This window comes from Sus scrofa, chromosome X (assembly GCF_054392235.1).
Source record: "Sus scrofa isolate SSC_HxYL_T2T_F1_AM1 chromosome X, Sscrofa_HxYL_maternal_Yorkshire_Landrace_v2.0, whole genome shotgun sequence".
NCBI lineage: Eukaryota > Metazoa > Chordata > Mammalia > Artiodactyla > Suidae > Sus > Sus scrofa.
The window spans coordinates 111,127,750-111,152,622 of NC_139401.1; the positions used below are offsets into that span (position 1 = coordinate 111,127,750).

Here is a 24,873-nt window from a genome sequence, read left to right on the forward strand (position 1 = left end):
GAGAGGGTGAGTTTACATGGAGGCTCGGAGGATCTGAGGAGGGGGGATGGATTGGGAAAATAGAAGGAATAAGATGGGACTTCTGCAGGAGGCAATAAATAGTGAGGACACACATGTAGATCAAACTAGTGCTAGACTTGGGATAGGGAGCAACAATGGTGTAAGGTGGTAAAGAAATACATTTTATTTAATGGCCCACAACATACATGCATGTTTGATAACCAAAACAAAAAAAAATGATGAAAAAATATTTACCCTTACTACCTAGACACATTTTGGCAGTTTTCTATTTTATTTCATTTATTTTTAAAAGGCTAGGTCATGACTCACTACCTTGATTTAATAACCCACTAGTGGGTTGTGCCCTGCAATTTGCAAAACACTGCTGCAAGGAAAGGAAAGGAAGAATAGTTTTCCCTTATATTTCCTCTCTTCCTTATCAATCATAGACTCTGACCTGGAACAAGTGAGGAGTAAGGTTGAAAAAAAATGGAGACTGGAATAAGAGTGGTGAAGGTGGGATCCAGGTTATACACAGGGAGAAGAGGAAAATGGAGGAGAAAGGTGAGGTCTTGCTGTCAGTGGGCCAGCTATGAAGGTGCTAGAAAGAGATCATGTGAAAGAGAACTTGAGTGTAGAACTCCACATCTCCAGCATCTGGTACAGCACTTGGTACTGTTCGATATAATGACAAAATATCTGCTGAATCGATACACCCAAGTTAGAGGCTACTTGAACATTCATGTCTGATCAAAACACAGTGAAGATCAGAACCTACCTTTGGCAAATAGCAGTATTGTCAAGGTTTTCTGTTAGCAGCCTTAGCCTTGCCCTTTGTCTCTCCCCTAATAGCATCCAGCACTGCCTTCAGATGGCAAAAGGCCCCCAACCTGTGGAGCCCCCACATGGAGAGGCAGTCTCATCATGGAGATACCTGAAAGACTCCCAATTCCTCCTACTGGCCCTTCCAATTTGCCTGACCTGTGTCCTCTTGCCCCAGTGCCTGGTTCTCAGAATCTAACAAACCAATCCATAGTGAAGTTGTCATGAGTAATATCAACCACATGTTCTCCTTCCAGGCCACATGTGTCATTTAACAGGGAAATGACCCATAGAGATGGGTGTTTCAAACCTTGCAGAAGTCAATGGAGAAGACCACTGAGAGCAGGAAGACTTCCCAGGGGCCATCCAATCATACTACAAGGCAACTACCTGCTCTACCAACACATTGGCAGTTTCCATTCACTGTTAGGCAGTGCCCCCCAATCTGCCACAAAAAGTATGAACGTTGCTAGTATGATGCATGGAACAGAGTGAGTACTGAATAAATGCTGGTTAAATTAGAATCTAAAACATTTAGTTGGGTAGACACAGTACGCAACTTTAATAGGACCTACTTGACCAGCACTGTCTGTGATGATGGAAATGTACCATGTTGCCCTATCCAATACATATTGCTATGGAGCACTTGAAATGTGGATAGTGCAACTAAGAAACACAATATTTTTTAATTTACTTTATTGAAGTACAGTTGATTTATAATGTGTTAGTTTCTGGTATGCAGCAAAGTGATTTATATATAATATATATAATAGGTTGCATCAACAGAAACTTTTTTTTCTTTTTAGGGCCACACCTGCAGCATATGGAAGTTCCCAGGCTAAGGGTCAAATCTGAGCTCTAGCTTCTGGCCTACACCACAGCCACATCAACAGATCCAAGCCGCATCTGCAACCTACCACCACAGCTCACAGCAATGCCTGGATCCTTAACCTACTGAGCAAGGCCAGGGATGGAACCCTCATCCTCATGGATCCTAGTCAGTTTCGTTAACCACTGAGCCACGAAGGGAACTCCCTGGAATCTTTATTTAATTTCAAATAATTTTAATTCACATAGCCACCCAGGGCTAGTGGTGACTGGATCAGACAATGCAGGCTACACAGTCACTAGACAAAGGGAACACATTTTGAGTGAGTGCCTATCTCTCAGTAGTGCCTTTGTCATTTCCTAAATTAGCTCCAAGACCTGAAATTCCTCTAAGAATGTCCTCCTTTTTTCAGGACAAAGGAGTATGGGAGTAGTATTGGAGCTGGTATCAGAGGGTTTGTTCTCAGATTTGAGCAACAGTACTTGTAGTTCCCAATCAAAGTGTTGTTAAAATAGAGTAGCTGGACCCTGAAATGTGTTACAAGGGCCTCTGGGGTTTGCCTGTACAGAAGCCCTGTGCTTGACAGGATAGGACCTCTGACTGAACTTCTTTGGCACAATTTTCCCCACAGACCCAGGATGACCTCCCCAAACCAAGACTGGAGAATTAACTGGAAAAAAAATCCAACCAATTGAAGGCAAGTTAAAAAAAAAAAAGTGCCTTTCATTTAAACTTGCCCTTTTTCTCTGGAAGAAAAATGGATTCTTTCCTCTTCAGCCTGTTGGAACATATTTGAGAAAACTGAGGCTGCATAGATTTTTAATGCAGCAATAAGATGAACCGCTTTGTATAACCACCAATTCTGGGTGTTGCGAGGATAGTTTTTCAAGAGTTGCCTCCCATCAGGATTGCATTTGGGACATTTGATAAGGCTGTTGACAATTTGTTTAAAGTCAACTAGCAGATAGGGGTGCTAAGGACCATGGACCCCAGGAACAACTGATCAGACATCAATTTATTCTACCTATGAAATGGGTAAGCCATTTTCACTTTTCTGTCCACATAGGGCAATAAGTCAGCTTTTTTGGACCTGAGGTAATGACAAACTGCTTGAGTTAGAGGCTAGAAAGGATCAGTTTCCCAATTATTCTGGTAATTCCTTCTTTACCAGAAGGTATTTCTCTGTGTCCTCTCAGACCCTCTTCTTTTTTCACTTCCTCCCTATAAAGCTCAATAATAAATAGTAAAGATGCATGGTCAGAGATAATGGGACCAGGAGAAAAGGAAATAATTCCAGTTATTTTTTTTCTGAAATTCAGACCTGTGAATGTGTCTGAAGAACCGAGGTCAGTATTAAGAGTTATTTGGGAGCTCTGGTTGTGGTTCAATGGGATCAGCAGCATCTTGGGAGCCACTGGGACAGGGGTTCAATCCCTGGCCCAGGCCTAGCACAGTGGCTTAGGGATCCAGCATTGCTATAGCTGTGGCTTAGGTCGTGAGGGTGGTTCGTTCTGTTCCTTGGCCCAGGAGCTCCATTTGCCTTGGGGTGGCCAAAAAAATGACCAAAAAAAAAAAAGTGACCCTTTATGGGAGTTCCCATTGTGGCGCAGCAGAAATGAATCTGACTAGTAATCATGAGGACATAGATTTGATCCCTGGCCTCGGTCAGTGGGTTAAGGATCCCATGTTGCCGTGAGCTGTGGTGTAGGTAATGGATTTGGCTCGGATCCTGCGTTGCTGTGGCTGCGGCATAGGCTGGCAGCTGCAGCTCTGATTCCACCCCTACCCTGGGAACGTCCATATGCTACAGGTGCAGCAACCCCCTCCCCCCAAAAAAGTTATTTGTGTTGCCTGAACTGCAAGTGTATTAAAGATACATTTGGAGCAGACTGTGGACTTCTAGCCAGTGTACTTACTACCTAATTGTTGTCATCCTGGTAAGTGTAGGGATGAAGAATGAAGTAGCCCAGCAATTGATTCTATCCTTGACCCTGTCTTCTTCAGCATTTTTGTGAATAACTTGGATAATGCCACCCAAAGCAGGCTGATCAAATTTGTAGATGACACATAACTGGGAGTGATAGCTAATAAACTTGTTAAACAAATCAATACTTAAAAGACCGAGTCAACATAGAGAACAGACTTATGGTTGCCAAGAGGGATGAGAGATGAGTGGGATGGACTGGGAGTTTGGGGTTAAGAGATGCAACCTATTACATTTAGAGTGGACAAACAAGGTCCTGCTGTATATATATCATAGGGAACTATATCCAATCTCCTGGGACAGAACATGATAGAAAAGAAAATTTAAAAGAATGTATATATCTGTATAACTGAGTCACTTTGCTTCACAGTAAAAATTGGCACAACATTGTAAATCAACTATACTTTAAAAATTTTTTAAAAAGGAAGAGAAAGACAAACACCATATGATATTACTTATATCTGGAATCTAATATACAGCACAAATGAACCTTTCCACAGAAAAGAAAATCATGGACTTGGAGAATAGACTTGTGGTTGCCAAGGGGGAGCGGGAGGGAGTGGGGTGGATTGGGAGCTTGGGGTTAATAAATGCAAACTATTGCCTTTGGAATGGATTAGCAATGAGATCCTGCTGTGTAGCACTGGGAACTATGTCTTTTTTTTTTTTTTTGTCTTTTTGCCTTTTCTAGAGCCGCTCCCATGGCATATGGAGGTTCCCAGGCTAGGGGTCTAATCAGAGCTGTAGCTGCCGGCCTACACCACAGCCACAGCAATGTGGGATCCGAGCAGCATCTGCGACCTACACCACCGCTCATGGCAGCTCCGGATCCTTAACCACTGAGCAAGGCCAGGGATCGAACCCACAACCTCCTGGTTCATAGTTGGATTCGTTAACCACTGAACCACGATGGGAACTCCTGGGAATTATGTCTAGTCACTTATGATGGAGCATGATAATGTGAGAAAAAAAGAATGTGTACATGTATGTGTAACTGGGTCACCATGCTGTACAGTAGAAAAAAATAAAATATTTTCCTTACAGGAAAAATAATTAAAAAAAAGACTGGGCCAAAACCATGAGGATAGTTTGAAAGGGGGAAAAATATTAACAGCACATATCCAAAGTTCAGGGAAGCCTGGCATGGCAGAAGCTACTTAACATGCTTCCTGGAATATAAATTCAAGACCACAACATAAGAGTAGGTGTCATAGAATCCTATAGTAGCCTGGTAAAAAAAAATCAGTACCATCCTAGGCAGAACTGATAAACACATGCTTTCTAGTCCAAAATGAGCAGTGAGAAAGCATCAGTTCGCTGTCTTCCAGATGAGTTCAACCCCACTTGCAGTGTGACGCTCAGTCCCAGACACCAGCATCTTAAGAGTGGCATTTAACAGCCTGAAACACATCAAGAGGAAGATGGTCAGAGTGGTGAAGACCTTGGATCTATGACATACATCTGAAATGCTAGGAGTGATTAGCCCGAACACAAGAAGGCTCAGACAGGTGGGATTTATATCTACAGATGTTTGAGGGCCTGTCATTAGAAGAGAGAGCAGATAGTTCAGTGAACCTCAGACAAAAAGAGGGAACCAGAAGTGGTGAAAGTTATGAGAGGCAGATATGTGCTCAATATAATAAAGTTATTTCTAATAATTAGAGCTACCCCAAAGCAGAATGTACTACTTTGGAAAGTGGTGAGTTCACCATCATCAGAAGTGTCTGGGAGGAGATGGAATGTCCAGCTGTCAATTAAACTATAGAGGGGACTTTAGCTTTGTTTAGGAGGGGGTGACCTAGGACTTGCACTCAACATTGAGAGTGTGATGCTGAGGAATTCAAACAGAAAGGGAGATAAAAATATGTCCTCCTGGAGTTCCCGTCGTGGCTCGGTGGTTAAGGAATCCAACTAGGAACCATGAGGTTGCGGGTTCGATCCCTCGCAGCGCTCAGTGAGTTAAGGATCCGGCCTTGCCGTGAGCTGTGGTGTAGGTTGCAGACGTGGTTCAGATCTGGTGTTGTTGTGGCTGTGGTGTAGGCTGGCAGCTATAGCTCTGATTAGACCCCTAGCTTGGGAACCTCCATATGCCATGGGTGTGGCCCTAAAAAGACAAAAAAAAAAAAAAAAAGTCTTCCTGACTGACAATGGACCTAAACATTTTATTATGTTTATATGGTTTTGGTTTTAATTATGAAATATTTCATGCATATGGGAAATAACAGATAATCATTGATGAGCTATATTTTGATTAGAATAATTTTTGTTTAGGGGCCCAGCTCACCCTCCCTTCTTCCCAGCATTGGCTGCAGAATTAAAGAAAATGGCTCTTAAGTGCTATATGACACAACATCAAACTTGACGCTCTTTCTGCCAATGAGAAATCTTAGGGCTGATTCAAAGGCATCGCAAGAGTTCATCACTTTCTGGCCCAGCTTTTGAAATTGTTTCATTGACTGTGACTGGATCACTGAATCCATTAGTTTTTTCCATTATGAGTTGTGCTAAAATCCCATGTAAAATGAGTTGCAAGTCAAGACAGGCCCCTGACAACCTAAGACGATTGATGGAAATACGTGGGTGAATAGCAGAGAGGGAGGCTGGGAAGAACAACGATTCTGTTATTTGTTAAGTGGATGATGAGGACTGGGAGTCAAGAACCAATAGCACTTACTCATTGACACTTAGATAGCAGCTTTTGTAATTTTTTAAAGGAGAGTTTCAGCTGTTATTTCCATTTATTTTCAGTGCATCCTCATGAGGTGAGCAGGGCAGGTATTAGTTCTACTAGCTTACAAATGACAGACCTGAACCAGTAAGGTAACTGGCCCAAGACCACACAGCAAATTAGGGACTGGACCATATAAAAATCTATAGTAGAAGTTCCTGTGCTGGCGCAGCAGTAACAAACCCAACTAGTATCCATGAGGATGGGGTTTGATCCCTGGCCTCTCTCAGTGGGTTAAGGATCTGGCATTGCCATGAGCTGTGGTGTAGCTCACAGATGTGGCTTGGATCCCACATTGCTGTGGCTGTGGTGTAGACTGGCAGCCACAGCTGATTTGACCCCCCCACCCCCAGCCTGGGAATTTCCATATGCCAAAAGTACAGCCCTAGAAAGACAAAAAAAAAAAAAAAAAAAGCCATAGCAGTGCAAAAGCACCATGAAATAATTTTCAAAATAATATTAATATCAGATATCATTTATCAATTGATCACAGACTTCACTGAGAGTCAAACATTTGGCACATGTTCATTTAATCTACCCAACAATGCTTTGGGGTAGGTACGATCATATCAATGGTTAGTGGTATGGAAATGAGGTTTGGGGAGTTTAGATAACCAGCCCAAGATCAGTAGTTTGACCTTGAAAATAAACTCCAAACTTTTCCACCTCCATTGCCACAACTCAAATCCAGACTATGATTGTCTCTCATCTACACTGCAGGAAAACATCCCAAATGTTCTCCCTGCTTTCACAGATCCCCCCTCAGATCTACTGTCCATACACCAGGCAGAGAAATCTCTTAAAAATATAAATCGTCTCATGGAATAACCATGATCAAAATCCTTCCATGATTTCCTCCTATGGTCCTTAGGATAAAATCTAAATTCCTTACCAACATTCTACAAAGTCCTCCATGGTTGGGTCCGTGCCTTCTTCCAGGTTTATCTTGTACCCTCCTCCTACTGGCCACAATAATGCCAAGCTAGTCTTCTTTCAGCGCCTCAAGGACATCAAATGCTGTCCTCCATCTGGGCCTTAGCAAGTGCTATTCTCTCTGCATGGGATGCTCTGTTACTCTCAGGCATCAGCTCAAATGTCACATCATCAGATAACTTTCCACTGATCTAATCTAAGTTAAAACCTCCTTGTCACATAGTCTCACAGTACCCTTATACATACCTCCCCCTCTTACTACTTAGAACATGGTAAACACACACTAGTCTGAGTCTTTTATTACCATTTGCTACCAATACTAGACTATAAGCACCATGAGGACAGAGATCATATCTGTTTTGCTCACTGCTGTATCCCAGCACCTCAACAGTGTTCATCATACAAGAGGAACTCAAAATTTTATTTGATGAATGAATAAATTAAGGAATGAATAAGGAAAAATTTTCAGCTCCTGAGCTCCAGTCCTTAACTGTATATCTTGATATTGAAAGGGTCTAAAAAGCACCCCCTTACCCCAACCCATCTCAGCACTTCTCGAGCCATTTCTGACATTGCTATGGAAGGGTGGTTTGCACTTACAGTTGCAAAAACGAATTTTCCAAAATACATGTGTTCATATGTTAATGCTTGCATTTGCAAGCCTCTATAGTCAAGTAGGATCAAATGTTGATAATGAGTGTTTTCTTTGCCAGCGTTTAGATACATGCCATGTAATTGCAAAAATAACTAGTTAGACTATCGGGAGGCAGTATACCCTTGAGAGCAGAACAAAATGTTCAAGGGAATTAACCCAAAGATGGTAATTAAACCATGGAGTCATCAGCTGAAGGGCTGACACCTCGTTCTGATTCTTGAGCCTGTGAGCACTCACTGTGGTTTACTAGAACCCAAGATCAAGGGATAGTCAAGGGGCTTGGGAGCTGATCTATATGGACCCAGGAAAGGTAGATCTGGCTCTACCCCACACCCACACCACCACCTCCATCCTTTATCTTAATTCTTCCTTTCCTACATCCCCAGTTTAAATACAAATAGCCAACTTAAGGGCAAGACCAGGGAGGTATCTGACTGTATGGTAGGCTTTGAAGAGTCCACCCTTCCTAAGTTTTCATCATTAAGATCACTCCTTTGGGATTATCTGGATATGTATGTATTTTCACTAGGTTAAGGTCTTATTCTCTGTGGAGAGGAAGTCATAAGCTAAACTTCTGGTTGTCAAACAGGATGGAGAAGGAAAATGGGAGCAGGGACTGATAATGTCCCCTTAGGGGGACATTTGCCTCTGTTTTCAGGCATTTGGGGCAGTCACAGTTGGCAGGTGGTGGTGGTGCTCCCTAGCATCTAATAGGTAGAATTCAGGAATGCTGCTAAACATCCCACAGTGCACAGGCCAGTCTCTCATGACAAAGAATTATCCAGCCCAAAATGTCAAAAGCACCAAGGTTGAGAAACCCTGAACTGACTCATTTGCAAATATTCATTTATTAGTCCATAAACAACTCCTACATGGAGCAGATTCCTGTAGAAATGCAAGCTGGAATGGGTATATTTTGATCAGACGGTTGGAACAGAAAGGAGGACCAGTAAATCTGAGAGCAGTGCCAGTGACAGACTGGGGGAAAGACCAGAAGCAGGTGACCTATTCTCATAGTCTGAAAGAGAAGGACTAGAACCTGACCTGCAGATGAACAAGAAATAAGACCATTGCCCCCATGCTGTAGAGGTAGATCTGATGAAGCATTACAAAAGAATGGGATAGGGGAATGTGGCAAGGATGGTTTGAGTGTTTGTGACAGGAACAAGAACATTAGGAGAACAGGGGCAAGAGGAGCAGATGTGTGATGGAGGGTGGGAGTGGAAAAATGATGCACTGAGTGTGTGGTGCTGTGAATGCCTCTAGATGAGGCTACTCTATGAGCAGTCAGAAATGTGGGTCTGGAACTTAGGAGTGTGCCTGAAGCTAGAGGTACATACTTGGAATCATCAACACGGAAGTAGTGAGATGAGATCCCCCGCCTGGCAGACACCAGGAACTCCACTGATATTTGCTGAATGGAGAAAAAACATTTAGAGTGAGGAGAGAAGAGGACCAAGGACAGAAATATTTGGACACATCTTCATCAAGGGAGTGGACCAAGAGGAAACTGAAAGGGAGCAGTAAGGAAGGTTGAACCAACAGAGCTTATTGCTCTTGAAACAGGAGAAAGGAGTTTAAAGGGGCAGGGGGTTGGCAAACAATATCAAATGGTGCTCAGCAATCAAGTCAAATGATGCCTGTGAATAGAGTTGGATTTGGCAGTGAGCAGTCATCATCCAACTCAAGAGGACAGGTTCAGTAAAGTGATGCAGGTTCAGTAAAGTGATGCAGACAGAAGCTAGGTTGCAGATGCAGAGGGCTGCAAGGTCCTCATCATGCCATTATTAGTGATGATGGTAAAGAAGGAGTTAGGATGGTAGTTTATGGAGGTGGTAGGGATTCAGGGGGAGTTGGAATCTTACAGCAGATTTTTAGCCTCACAGGAAGAAAGCCGCATAGAGAAAATAAAGGCACACACTTGAATAGAGATTAGCCATTATGTATCTCTTGAGTATGTCAATTGTATTTTTGAGCTTCCTATAAAACTAAGTGGAGGTCATGTGGAATTGGGATTCAGTGTATCATATGGCACTCAAGAGGCCCAGCAGGTAGACTTAGGTTCAGTTTAAGGAAGTGCTCCCTTGTCATCAGGGCTGCCCTGCAAGCGAAGCACTGTTTGTGAGTAATGACCTACCTGTCACTGGAAATATTCAAAGAGAGGTAATATGGCCTCACAGGAAATGGCTCCTATACTGAATGGGAAATTAGACTAGATCTTTAGTTTCCAAACTTTTGCTTCTCAGATCGGTAAATATTTTAAGGAGGAAAAAAGGTGAGTGGTGTATAGATCGATCTAGGGAGTTAGCAACTTTTAAATTTTGCTATGTTAAGTGTATTAATTTTCTATTTACATAGAAATAAATGTGTGTGTATAGTATTATCATCATCATTTCAGAAGAGAAAGGACTCCACACACAATACCCAGACAATAGAAATAATATAGAGAAAAAGTCTCTTTCCTAAAAAAGAACAATTGTCAACCTTACCCCCTCCCCCACCCCCACACACATACGTATTTCCCCAGACTGGAAGCTTCACCATGGACCAACATCACAGCTTTAGAAAACATTGGACAATGTGGTCTCCCATCTCTTAGATCCTTTGATCCCCTGGAATTCACTGTACTATAGTATTACCTGGAGAACCTTCTTGTGATATATCTCTGTTCCTCCATAGCTATATTTTTCCTCTTCCTGCTTGTTTCAAACATGATCATTAAGTCAGCAAGAGACTTCAGTTTCCTTTTTTCCCCCGATTCAAAAGGCTATGAAAAGTGTTCTTCAAATGATATGCAATATTGTTATTCCGAGCTTTGGAGTAATCAAGTTGTTTGACATTTTTGTAATGATACCTTTTGGAATATGGGTGGTGTAATTAGCTGCCACACTGTACATTAACAATACCTGTCCCGACCCTACAGACTTGGGGACTATAAATAAAAGCATGACAGCTGGCTCCAGCCTTGCCTGTCACTCACCGTGGAAGGGAACGCAGCCGGGGAGCTACACTAGAATCCCCAGGAATCCAGAATGTAGTCAGAAACGACGTCTTCAACTAGAGGAATTTGGTGTTTTGTAAGTAGGAAGAGATAGAACACTCCTAGGAAGCAGACAACCATGATATTTCATATTGGGAAGGCACAGAGGCCCTGAGTGGGGACAGCATTTTACCAGAGAAAAGGCTTTATGTAGGGAGGGGAAATTAGAGGACAAAGTCAAATTAGCAGGGTTTCTTTCTTAACCTATTACTACCCAGGAGTGAGAATAGGATAGAGCACTGAAGAAATGTATAGAAACTATGACATTTAGAATGGATGGGCAATGAGGTCCTACTGTACAGCACAGGGAACTATATCCAATCTCTTGTGATAGAACATGATGGAAGATAGTATGAAAAAAAGAGTGTGTGTGTGTGTGTGTGTGTGTGTGTGTGTGTGTGTGTGTATGACACTGGGTCACTTTGCTGTATAGCAGAAATTGGCACGACACTGTAAATCAACTATCATTTAAAAAGATGGAGTTCCCGTCATGGTGCAGTGGTTAAAGAATCCAACTAGGAACCAGGAGGTTGCGGTTCCATCCCTGGCCTTGCTCAGCAGGTTAAGGATCTGGCGTTGCTGTGAGCTGTGGTGTAGGCCGGCAGCTACGGCTCCGATTAGACCCCTAGCCTGGGAACCTCCATATGCGGAGGGAGCAGCCCAAAAAATGGCAAAAAGACAAAAAAAAAAAAAAAAGAAAAGAAAAGAAAAAAACAGGCTGGTGCCATCTTGAGCTCAGCCCATTCCCCTCTGATGCTTTAATCAATCTCTCTTGCTGTAAAAAATAATAATAATAAAACAAATAAAAAGAAAAAAAACAAAGAAATGTGTAGGGAAGGTGAAAGAGAAGCAAAGCTGTGCTACCTGGGTGCTCAGTGTGAAGTCAAGGGCACTGGTTGCTATGAGGTGGGTAACTTGGTGGGATCAACAGAGGGCAAAGTATGCCACAAAGAATTGGCAAGAGAAAAGAAGTAGAGAAAAAACAGTTTAGTTGCCAAGTTGTATGTTAGGCACCATGTATTTTCCACATTCCATTTCATTTACTCCTCACTCCATGACAAAAGCCAAAAGCAGATCTCATTTATTACTTTCCCCTCAACTGGTATATAAGTTTCAAGAGGACAGGATCCTTTTTCTCTCCTGTGGCTCTCACTACCTATAACAATGTCAGCACATTATAGATGCTCAATAACTATTTGTTGTGTGAGTAAATAGCATTAATTGAATATCTCTTATGTGCCAGGCAGTTATAGATAGAAGCTCCCCATGAATGAACTGATTTTAACTTTCACAACCAATGCTGAGATAAAGAAACTGGGTCAGAGACACAGAGATACTAAGTAACCTGCCTAATAAGTGATGGATTTAGGATTTCAACCTATACGGTCTAACTCTAGAACCTGTCTTCGTAATCACTATCCCATACTGAGGTTCAGAGAGGTTAAGTCGTGTAGCTTAAGACTGGCAGAGCCATGACTGGAAGCAAGGTCTACGCATCTCAGAAGCTGTTGCCCTCCCCTTTACACTTCATGGCTCCGTAAGCTTGCCAGGACAACTATTTCTTCCATCATCATTTTACCAGGACTAGTCTCCTGAGATAAAGAAGTGGGTGTGGTTTGTTAAGGATTCAGAGAAAGATAACATACATTGCCCCAAAGATCACCGACCAGTCCCTCACCTGCTTTCACTGATATTTGAGGCTGGAGGGGACTGAGAGCAGCAGCCGGCAGGTAATGAGTCCTGGGAAACCCCTGGTGGATCCATCCATCTAGTCTGGGAGCTGGGGATTGAGGGGAAGTCACTTTCATGCCAGGCAAATCCTGACCCATGCTGCCCTAGTTAGCTCTGGAGTAGGGATGATGTGGAGGTGCTGATAAAGCAGTTCTAAGAGACTGGTTCATAATTCATTGCGTGACTTTGTGCAAGACACTTGCTCTCTTTGTGTCATAGTTTCTTTATGCCAGGGAGGTGTCAGTGGAACTCTCTGTTGAATCAGAAGAGCCCCATTTTACCTCTGATATATTGGGCTTCTTTTTGCATAAAATTTCATTTGGGGGAAGGAATTCTACACTGAAAACTATGCTGGAAAAACCACTGAATGAAATAGTATTTAAGGTCCTTCCAGCTCAAACATTCTAAGAACCTAAGGACATAGACACTGGCCTTTGGGTCAGTTCATTATTCCATTCAGCCCTATTTTCTGCAGCCAGGAAGGAGCTTGGGGATCTGCTGTGAGAGACCATCCCAGGTTCCTCATGCCCCTGTCCTCCTGCGGCACTTGATTCGCATTGGGCTTTCCACTTAGGTTACCTACGTATATTGAGATGGAGCAAGGGTAACCATGCACAAGAGTATTTACAGGCTAGCTGCCCCTGGTTTTATACAAAGGGAATAGAACACTTACTGGTTTTCTCCGAACACTCTTGTTGTTGCTGTCCACTGCCACGTGTCTGGCCATTAGATCACAGTAACCGAATGTTCCCTGAGGGTTGCCACTGATTTCTAATACTGCTTGCCTGAGCCATGACCAAAGCTGTGAGCTTAGTTTGGAACTGTCTATTTTCACTGGGCTCCCTCACCCCAGCTCACTCACACATTTGCATAAGGTCTTCCTTTGTCTCACTCTGCTTCTTGTTGTACATAGGCTTAAAGATTTCACTGGGTGCTCCTGCCTGGAGTCTGGGTTTCACATATACAATATGACTCCCTTCTTAGTTTTAAAACAAGCAAACATAACATTAAATTGTTTAGGTGTGTGTATTTGTATGTTTTCTAAAAACCAAGGTAATGATAAATATAAAATTCAGGATAGTAGTTACCTCGAGGGGAAGGAGAGATCAAAACAGGGCGATGGAGTAGAGGAAGAAGACATAGGTAAAACTAAGTTACTAGTGATGCTGTAGTTTTGGGGTTGGGTGATGGTTTTATGAGTATTCATTGTATTTTAATTAATTAATTAAATGTGAACTAGTAATGACTAATTCTGCACCTCTGTTATTCAAAAACAATGATTATAAGAGTGATGCAAGGATTAATTTTAAACTAACCAGAATCTTAATGCAATAACATTCTTTTACTTTCTGTTTCCTTCCACTACATTAAGGGCTTTTTGAAACTGAGTGTATCATAACTACACGTTTGCCTCTCTCCAAGTTTATTTCTCCCTCAATTATTGCCTGAAGTTTAGTTAGGTTGGAATATTTTGGTGAAAATATGTTGCATTTCCCCACAGGCTATTTCTGTAGGATTCATGGATCCATGAATCCTCATCTTCCTCTTGGGCCTTGCATGCTAGTTGGTATAGATCTAGGAATTACCAGCTACCTCCTGAATCATTTGGGGTGAAAGGCCATGATTGCTTGTTCTAGCCATCCAGCCCTAAGACCATTAATAAATATGGGTTCTTTCTAGGGTTCCCAGATAAAATTCAAGTTCTTCAGTTAAATTTGAATTTTTGTCCTTTTATTTATTTATGTTGTCTTTTTAGGGCCGCACCTGTGGCATATGGAGGTTCCCAGGCTAGGGGTCTAATTGGAGCTGTAGCTACTGGCCTACACCACAGCCACAGCAATGCAGGATCTGAGCCATGTTTGCAACCTACACCACAGCTCTTGGCAACGCCAGATCCTTAACCCACTGAGTGAGGCCAGGGATTGAACTCGCAACCTCATGGTTCCTAGTCAGATTTGTTAACCACTGAGCCACAACAGGAACTCCTAAATTTGATTTTAAATAAACAATTTTTTAGTATATGTACGAATTTTAGGCATACTTATACCAAAAAATAATTTGTTATTTATCTGAAATTCAAATGTAATTGGACGTTGCTTATTTTTATTTACTAAATCTGCAAACTCTATCTCATTTCAGCCAATAAGTATTCTCCAATGCCACTGTTGGGTTTGAATCCCAGGGAGTGTGAGTTTTGGAGCTGGACAGACTCAGACTCAAATCCTGGCTCTTCCATTCAAGAGAGAGAATATTATTTTCTTCGTGTCAGAATGCTTATCTATTAAATAGTAGCAATACTTCATGAGGTTGTTGGTAATATTAAGAGATAATATTTGTATAGTACTTAGCACAGGCTCTGTTACCTACTAAGTACTAAATAGCTATTATTATTATTGTCAGTTTTACACAGAACATTATGTGCACTGGCCAAGATTTGACCTAATATTACCAAATTCTACACTGACAGCATTAATTTGGGAGTGGGACTCTCCTTGGTGGCCCCTTTGGTGATGACCAAGACGCAGTGACATCTAGCCACTTCCTTTTTGTTGTTGAATACTTCTTTTGGCCTCCTGTTATGAAGTGCCCCAGATTCATTCTCTAGTTGGCTTTCTCCTTTTAATATAAAGGCTTTTTTGTGCCTGTGTTTGGAGGTCACTTCGAATTCCTCAAGTTGGTGGCTGTTGTCTTCCCTGAAGGAGATGCTGGAGCAACTAATAATCACCTTTGAAATGCTACCCTCAGGCCAATGACTAATCAGTTTGGCTGATAAAAGAGAGCAGACCCTTCACATTCTCTTCTCTGGCCCACAAGCCCCATCAAAACTTACCCCTCTACTTTCCTACTTGTCACGGCACCTAATCAGACATGCTAATGGCTAAAAAAAAAAAAAAGATTCTATTTAATCCCCCTTCCAAGCCATAGGCTTTTTTCCATAACCCTATACCTGAAAAAGTAAGTCTAATACTTGCTTCCTAGCAGATAAGGGTGACCATGCAGGACCCCTTAAATCACATCACATTATCAGCTGCCTGTTCTGTCTGCTTTGCATGAATGGAAGGGAGCAGTAGTGCAAATAATCTAAAGATCATTTCCACTTGGTTTGGGAATGGACCACATGGTGTTGTTGTAGCTGATTTGCTTTGCTAATTATGTTCTACTTAAACTAATATTGAGATTGGTTCACATGTTTTAAGTTCATCTGGGCCAGAAGAGGGAAGAGGTGGTAGTGGTGTAACCCACTTTGAGATAAAAGAAGGTTGAGCATGATCATGAGGGGGACATGAACGTTCTATGTGTGGGCTAATAGATATAGATCAATGCAAAAGGATCAGGATAGAACTTTGCCAATTACACATGGGCAGAATAGGCCCACCTACCCCATTGAGAGGCCAGTCTTCCCAATGGCATGCCCAGAATCTGAAATTCTCTTCATTAATAGCCTACATAAAGGGTTTTAGGCATAACATAACTACAGTTAAAGTGTTATGTAACCTAAGAGAACTAACACATTTCCTAGAAGACACATTAGCAGCTTACCCAACTAAATCATCAGTCACTATTGTCACCTAGTAGGAAAAGCACTGAAGGGGTGGGACATAAGACAGTTCTACCTTGGTGGGGCCTGGGATCATTAAGAGGTGCCTTGGCAGCTATCATAGAAGTACAGGCCTTGGGGTGGGCAGGGAGGGTTTCTGAAGGAGGGTAAGGCAGCCTTCACCTCTTTCCTTCCCACATTTCTTAGCTTCTTGTTCATGTAGACATAGAGAATATGCAACTGCATCAAGTAAATCCTTCCCTTTCTTTTCTCTTCCTGTTGGGCAACTGACTTTCAAGGGTTTCTAGTGATTTCAGAGATCTGGGTTTTCTTTTGAGGCATGTCATTTACAATGTCATTGTATTTCCAACCCTATGAGCTGCGGCAAAGGACCATAGGGTTATTGACATGGCTTTCTCTTTTTCTCATTGCAGTCTGCTCCCAGTTTTCGAGAGGGGTGTATGCCATTTTTGGATTCTATGACCAGATGTCAATGAACACCCTGACCTCCTTCTGTGGAGCCCTGCACACATCCTTTGTCACACCCAGCTTCCCCACCGATGCAGATGTGCAGTTTGTCATCCAGATGCGCCCAGCCTTGAAGGGCGCTATTCTGAGTCTGCTGGGTCACTACAAGTGGGAGAAGTTTGTGTACCTTTATGACACAGAAAGAGGTAAGAAGAGGCATCTGCTCTCCTCTTTGAATATTCATGTAACAGTGGTGTTCAGCCTTCCTCCTATTTGTGCCCTTTTCTTCCAATAAATAAAACCCCATACTCTTTTGAAATTGTAATTAATATTCAAAATGCATTGAAGGGTAAGACCAAAAATAATCAAAGCAATAGTAATTTTAGAATCAAATTTTTCAAACTATATATGTCCTCCCACCCCTGACTTTGAAAAAGGGTTTGGGATATCCTCCTGGCTGAGTCACTGTTGTTGAAAAAGAACGCTTCCTCCTAAAATAATTTGTCTGGTCTAAACTACACAAAGTAAAAGCAGCTTAGTCTAAAATAGAGAGAGGCCCAAGCTGGAAAGTTTTTGGAGAATTAATCCTGTCAGAGACTATAATTATCCTCATTTCATAGATGAGAAAACTGAAGCCCAAAGAGGAAAAGTGCTTTTTCATGCAGTAGTTTAGCTACAGAGCTGGGACTGGTGTCAACATTTCCCACTTCCAGGCTTGTTCCACCAGATCACATTAGGTCCTCAGCTGTAGGGCAACAGTTATCCAATGGAAATAATGAACAAACACTGGCTAACGTGGGTTTTGAGGATGGATGGTTTTTCTTAACACTGACACATATTATATTGAATCTATTGAGGATATATTCCTATTTAGGACCTATCGAAAGAGTCTCAAAAATTAAGGGTCTAACCTTAAATAGTATACAGTTAGGGGTACACATAATAATTCAGCTACATAGACTTGTCTAAAACCCAGTTATCTTTGAGGGGTTCCTCAGTAAAGCCAAAGGATCCCATCACCATGAGATTCCAAAAGATAACCTTACTTGATGCCTTGTTTGCTTGTAATCCTGGTTATATACAAGGAATGGCTCTCTCTGACTCAGAAAAAGAGGGAGCAAACAGAAAGCCTCTCTGCCTGCAAGGTCCTTGGAAATGATGTGCTGATAGGTAACAATTCGAAGGGCCATTTTTTTAGGAATCCAGAGTACTCCATTTAACTCTCATTTTGATGCATTGTCAAAGCCTGTCCAGAAACACTAAGGCCTGCATTTGCTTATGGTACTTATCTCCAAAATATTTTCAAATTTCATGAAACCAAAGCAGGAAAGCTGAGTTATAGTTCAAACTCTGCCACTAACTAGCTTCCTGACCTTGACCAACTCACTGAAACTCTCTTGGCCTTGGTCTCCTCACCAAAGCTATGGCCCTTCTTAATGTAATATTCTATGATTTTTTTTGAGATATTATACCAGACACAGGATACTTTGCATCGTGCTACTAATCCTAAATTATATAAGTTAATTAGCCAACAAATCTACAGGCTACTATCAACCCTCAATGGTTTATTCACATCTTGTGATGGATGCTTTTAAAATATAGTTCCAATGGGGGTAGACAGAAAAGGACATTCATGAAACAATTCATGAACAACACGGAACAGTATCACATTGAGTGCTACACTACAGATTCTGCTATGAGAATGTGAAAAGTTAGCACTCCAAGCAGGTAGAGTTCTCAGAAGAGGCTGGCTAGAGGAGATAGGTCTTAAACGATGTATAAGTTGTAGATTGGAAGAGAAGAGGGAGACAGAGTTTTAGGAAAGAGGAAAAGAACATAAACAAAGGGCAGAACCAGGAAGGAGCACTGTGTGTTCCTGCAGATCTTTGTGACGAGGGGGGTACCCAAATAGTTTGAATTTGCTAAATTTTAATGCATTTCATTTCTTTCAAACACTGAGGATGAATTAACCTATTTCCCTGTACTATGTACAGTGTAATCTAGAGCATAACAAGCTAATCTTTAGAACCGAGGTTTGTAAACTAGACACCTTCTCTCATGAAACGTTTTTAAAACTAAAAATCATTTCTGCTAATACTGCAACCTCTCATTTATTGAAAAGCAGGAAATATAGTTTGTGTATTCTCTCCTCATCTCCCATGACCCTCCTTTGCCCATGAGCTCTCCATAAGAGGAAAGGAAGCAAAAGTCCATCTATGTCTATTTCTTACTCCTGCGTTTTTTTTCTCAAATCATCTCACTAAATAGTTTGCTCAATCTTATGGTCTCGGAGCCCAAAGAAACCTTTCTGACCCATGTGTGTTCATATTTTTTCCTCTATAGCCATTTAGCTCATGAGACTAATATGCTCTGCTTAGGAAATACTTGACATAAAGTTTTATACTAACTGCCTCCGTGGAAAGCCTTCTTAAAACACTACATACCATAATCCTGTCCAAAACTTTTCAATGGCTACTGTTGCCCACATTGAAAAAGTATAGCAGTCTATTCCTCAAGATTCGACATAATTATGCCTCAACCAACTAACAAACCTGATAGAAGGACATAGAAAAAAATAAGCAAGCCAACAAATAAAATAATTATACATTTAGATAAGGTACTCTGAAGGCAACAAAGAGATGGATACTATTGGATAGGATCTAATTTTAACAGGATTCTCAGTGACAGCCTCATCAAGAAGGGGCATTTAAGCTGAGAACTAAAGAACTAGAGACAGCCATGTGAAGAATAGAAGGCAAGAGTTTCAAGTGGTGGAAATAGTAAGTGCAAAGGCCCTGTGGCAGGGAAGAGCTTGATTTATTTAAGGAACTGAAAGAAGACAAGTGTGGCTGAAGGGTAATGAGGTTGAGTGTGGCCTAAGATAAGGCTGTAAAGGTAGGCAGGAGCTAGGATAAGGAACATGAATTTTATTCTAACTACAGTGGGAAGTCATTGGAGGATTCTGAGGGGAGGCAGGGGGGGATATGACATAATATCATTTAAGTTTCTGTAGAGAATGGAGTGAGGTGCAAAAGTGAAGGAAGGGAAACCAGTTAAAAGACCATCGTGGTCATGTAGGTGAGAAATGATGGCAAATTAGACTAGGCTGGAGATGGAGAAAAGTAGATGGAATTGAAATACATTTTGGACACAGAACCAACAGAACTCGGAGACAGATTGACTGTGGGAGGTGAGGGAAAGGAAGAATTCGCAAAAGACTACTAAGATTTTGGCCTGAGAAACTGGGTAAGATGGTTATTGCTATTCATTGAGGTGACTGGGGGTGACTGGGGGAAGGAGGAGAACCAGTCTTAAGGAACAGAGATCTTGCCCATCTCCAAGAACACCTCTCTTTTATCCATGTCATTCATTCACTGGGTCTGCTCTTTACCTTCCTAAGCACTTGCTCTCCGTTGTGATAGTAAACAATTGGTTAGCCCCTAGATTTAAACTTTGTGCCTCTCCTGGTTCCTGGCACAGGCCTGGATGCATATATAGTGTTTTTTCAATTCCATTAGTGATTCATCCAGAATAAGCCCATGTCTTTTTCTCAGTGTTGGACTGAAGAAAGAGAAAAACAAAGGGAGGGAGGGAGGAAAGGAAGGAAGGAGAGAGAGGGAGAGGGAGAAAGAAAGAAAGAAAAGAAAGAGAAAGAGAGAAAGCAATTAAGAAAGAGAGAAAGAAAAATAAAATCCAATTTATAAATCAAACTATGTGGTACGGCTCTTTAAAATATTCAATAATGTAACTATTTTGTATTTCTTCTTTTTCTATGGTGATCACCTACTGCTTCAGTAATAAACATTATGGGGAGAAATTACAACTGCAAAGTATAATTTTAGAATATTTTAAATTACTAAGAGAAAAATGGGAGACAGAGAGAGACAGAAGGGAGCACCTATAATTACATTCAAATAAGCTAAATATACAAATGACATGACTCCACTGTATGAGGGCAGGGATGAGTGAGGAGCTGAGAAATGGGTTAAACATTTGAGGTCATTTAAAAGATTTGTAGCACAATCAGGGTAATTTTATCTCTGAAATTATGAAACACTGAATGAATTTCAAGGCTTTATTAGTTACGCCTTGATTTCTGTCTGAGAGAAAGGTCTGATTTTGTGTTTGCAGGTCATCGCTTTGCTTAGTTACAAAAATAACCACCTTAGTTGGGTTGCACAAAGTGGAAGTTTATGATCTTGATGTAACAGACATCAAAAGTCAGCTCTTGGAAAACTGATGAGGTTGATTAAGTGTGGTATCTGCCTCCTTTGTACCCTCTCCTCCTTATCGACACCTTTTTAAAATTTACCAGGCCTCCTCACTTGTCTACACCTGTCCTCCCTCGACACCTCTGTCCTAATCTGCCTCTACTCGTCCATAAAAACTCTTCCATTTTGGGTGCAGGGGACCTAGCTCTCCGTGGTGCTAACGCTTCCCCCAGAATAGCAACACACTTGAGAACTGCAGCCAGACTCTCTCGTGCACCTGACAAACTCTCCTTGGCTTCAATGGGTACAACCCACAGAGATGAAAGAATCTGGCCCAGGCGGTGGCTCTCAGCTTAGATAATGAGATAATAGCTCTAAGTGCCCTTTGAGGCAACCAGTCCCTACCTTCTCTCAGTGTTCAATAAACTCCTGCTGTTTCCCGTTTTCAACCTGAAACTCCCTCCTCAGTTCCCCCGTAACTCTCAGAAAGTCACCAGCCTTCCAACAGACCTCTATCTGTCTGCTCAAGAAGGTTGTGGCAGGAACATGGGCAGTGGAAAAGGTACAGTCCATAAGTCCACAAGGAATTATTGGGCTTTTCCTAGTGCTATCTTGTGCTAGGCCCCTGGAGGGGTTGAAGCAGAATTCGGGCCCTGCCTTTGAGAAGTTGACAGTCCTGTTGCTGAAACAGCTATTTGTCTCAGGGGCCTGGAAAAATTAATTTTTTAACCCAACTGTTCCCCCTCCACCAATCACACTTGCATTCATTAAAGCAAGGCAGCTCATGAAAAGATTAAAGTGTTGCCAGATAGCTAGGAAGGTGAGGAAATGTTGAAAAATCCTGACAGGTTGAACAGAGGTAAAGAGATTCCCAAGACAGGAAGAAAAAGGCCTTTCCTCAGAACACTGTGAATGTTTTCAGATTGGCTGGATTTTAACTCTAATGAGACGAGTAGAGCTTCCAGTACTCACACCTTCCTGTGTGTTGTCTTTTAGCTCTACTTACATCCCCTCCCTTCGTCCCCTCCACACAGCTCTACTTTCCCAAATGAGGCACAGACTCTCTCTGTGTCTCTCTGTTTCTGCCTCTCTCCCTTCCTCCCTGATCCTCCCTCTCTCTCCCTTTCTACACACATGAACATGCCAGTACCAACCGGCAGTACCAGTCAACAACCTCCTATTATCATTGTCATCATTTTATTACCTTACTTTGATAAGAACAGTTGTCATGTTTTAAGCACTTATTACGTACTGAATTTATGAATGATCACACTTAATCCTCATGGCATTCCTGCCTCTTTATAACAGAAGGAAACCAAGACAGAAGAAGATTAAATAAAGACACCTAGGGTCACAGAGATTGGTGTGCCAAAGTAATGAAACCCAGGAATTTGACCAAAGCCTGCCACATCCCACAGCCTATTCACTGGGCTGCTGCGTTGCTTCCCACACTTTTAACACTTGAAAATTGTTATTATCTCTTCCCTGAGTCTTTCCTTCAGCCATTCTTCAAAGGACTTATTTCCTAGACCCTCCCGATCCTAGCTGCCTTCCTATGGATATATGCCAGTTGTCCATTTCGTTTTTAAAGTCTGGGATCCACAAATGAACACAAGAGACACAAGAGCCTTCGGCTCCAGAGTCCAAGGGATCCAGATGGGCAACGGGTGCAAAATCCAGGTTAAGGGGCAGATGGATAGCAATATAGGAAATGCAGCGAGACAAGTGGGTTTGTCCCTGTGCACACTCATGGAGTTCTACCATGGGGACCTGACTCTGAGGGGAACAGAGCTCAAAGCTTCCTCTCTGGGGCAAAGGCCACTGCCAGAGCCCAGAAAGACCTGAGCCTGCAGGTCCTCATCACTAAGGGATTGTTTGGGATTGGAGAAGAAGAAAACAAGGAGAGACCACTAATAGGTTCTGACATGGCTACTTGGCAGGAAGTTTAAAGAAAGTAGCAGGTAAGTTGATTTTCTTAATTTTTTTTTTAATTATCATGGATTTTTTTTTTCCTCCTCCACTTTAAGAACTGATTAAAGGATGAACAGATGGCTCCAATTCTAGTCATGTCCATTTGCCTTCTGGGAAAAATGAAGCCAAAAGACTTTTTTTTTTCTACACTGAAATTCAAGCTACTTTTTACATCTGAATAAATTAGGGAGACCCAGAGAGTACATTATCCTGCGAGAGACAGATACTAAATTCCCCTGTTTGAGCAGCAATAATCGGGGTTGACAGTACCTGAGACATGCGGTAGTTTCTGCAGCCTGCCTAATCTATTGTTATGAGGTTTCAACTACAAGAGCATCTCGAGGGCCTGCACAATAATAACAGGGAATTACTATTTGGACTGGGATTATGAATAAAAGACTGTACGTATGTCTATAATGAGAATTTCATTGAAAATGAAAATACTAAAACTGTCATATTTTTTAATGCTTCGATTTGCACATCCCTGACTGCTTTGGGGCATAAAAAGGGAAAGTGCGGAGCAATTTGTTTTCAGCTCTTGAAATAAATTATCATTTAAACACTTCCTTTCCACAAAGGTTATTAGCTTAGTAGCTTGTTCCTAGGGTTGGACCATCAGTAGGGGGAAAAAAAAAATCACAAGACATTAAACTACTCTTTCAAAAGCTGAATATTAGTTACTGTGGAAATTGTTCTCTCAGTAGCTTAACATATTTCGCTGTATCTCTCCAGTGCTGCAGATTAGACTGCAGCGACTATTAATAAATACTGTCATATTTTACAGCTGTCATGCAAAGCTGAAAAAAGGCTTCGTTGTGATTAGATCCTGTTTACTGTAATATTTCCAGCTCAGACTCAGAAAGGCAGTTTTCCTATAAAGGTATTTTCCATAAGTAGAATATTTCTCCATCAAGTGACATGACTAATTTTAATGTATTGTTAACTCCTTGGTGGCAGTTGAATTGACTTTGTAGCCAGAGATGCATCCCTCTCCAGAGACACATTAAGCTAAAATGTCAACTTTTTTTCTCCTGGGTTGTCCTTCATATTCGAAGATGGTTCTTTGAGTAGTCCCCTCCCTGGCAGAAGGACAAATTTGCACTGGTTTATCTGCCTTCTTTTGCTCTGTCCCTCTTCTGACCGATTGCATTGTTTGCAAGAAAGCCGGTCAGGATTTAGGGTAGGAATGATACTTCAGTGGTTTAGCTAGAAATTCTGCTTCCCGAGCTAAAATGCCACCATAAGAGTGAAAGAAATAGATCTCTAGCCCTCCTACCGTGCATTAGCTGTTCGGAACGGTATTCACATCTCTGAAAAAAGGAGGTGACAGCTGGCAGGCTTGCTTTTGCTCTGACCTTCCATTGCTTTTCATCAAGCTCCTTGAGGAATTAACCCTCACTAAGCTGAATATCTAGTTTTCAATGAATGGGTAGTCCTTACACCATTAAGGGGGAGCTGGTTTGTCCCATAAATTCAGGGTTGAGCCTGAGAGGTCTTTTCTTCTAAATGTTCCTTGGCAAAGAGACAAACTGGTGTGGATCTACAACTGTGACTTTGAGGTTCATCCCCTGGAGCCCCCTTAGACAACTGTTAAAGCCAGGACAGGGTTGCTTGGAAGTCAAACAAAGGAATGCATGTAATGTCTTGAGCACCAAGCTGAACACAGTAACATGCTCACAAAATTTTGCTTCTTATTATTTTAACAGTGGTCCTCAATGGGGAGGGAGGCAGGGTGAATTTTTTTCCCCCTCCAGAGGACTTTTGGCAATGTTTGGAGATATTTTTCATAATAAGTAGAGACCAGGAATGCTGCTAAAACATCCTACAGTGCACAGGACAGTACCCCACCCCTAAAGAATAATCTGGACCAAAATATCAATAATGCCAAGGTGTCAGCAAGGTCAAAGGACAAATGGTTGCAAGTGTTCCTTAGGGGTTATAATGAACCAATCTAGCATTTATT

The 24,873-nt window shown here is 41.8% G+C and overlaps 1 protein-coding gene across 8 annotated transcripts in view; it reads left to right on the plus strand.

Moving 5' to 3' along the window:
- GRIA3 (glutamate ionotropic receptor AMPA type subunit 3) overlaps positions 1–24,873 on the plus strand; it is a 283,119-nt gene that overhangs the window by 60,056 nt on the left and 198,190 nt on the right. For all 8 annotated transcript variants that reach the window (XR_014834767.1, XR_002340866.2, XM_085006795.1 and 5 more), the window contains one exon: positions 16,695–16,934. Coding sequence is in view for 6 of the 8 variants with exons in the window: in XM_085006795.1 (XP_084862921.1) it covers positions 16,695–16,934 (240 nt within the window). In the remaining 2 variants the exon portion in view is untranslated. The remainder of the gene's footprint in view (positions 1–16,694; positions 16,935–24,873) is intronic.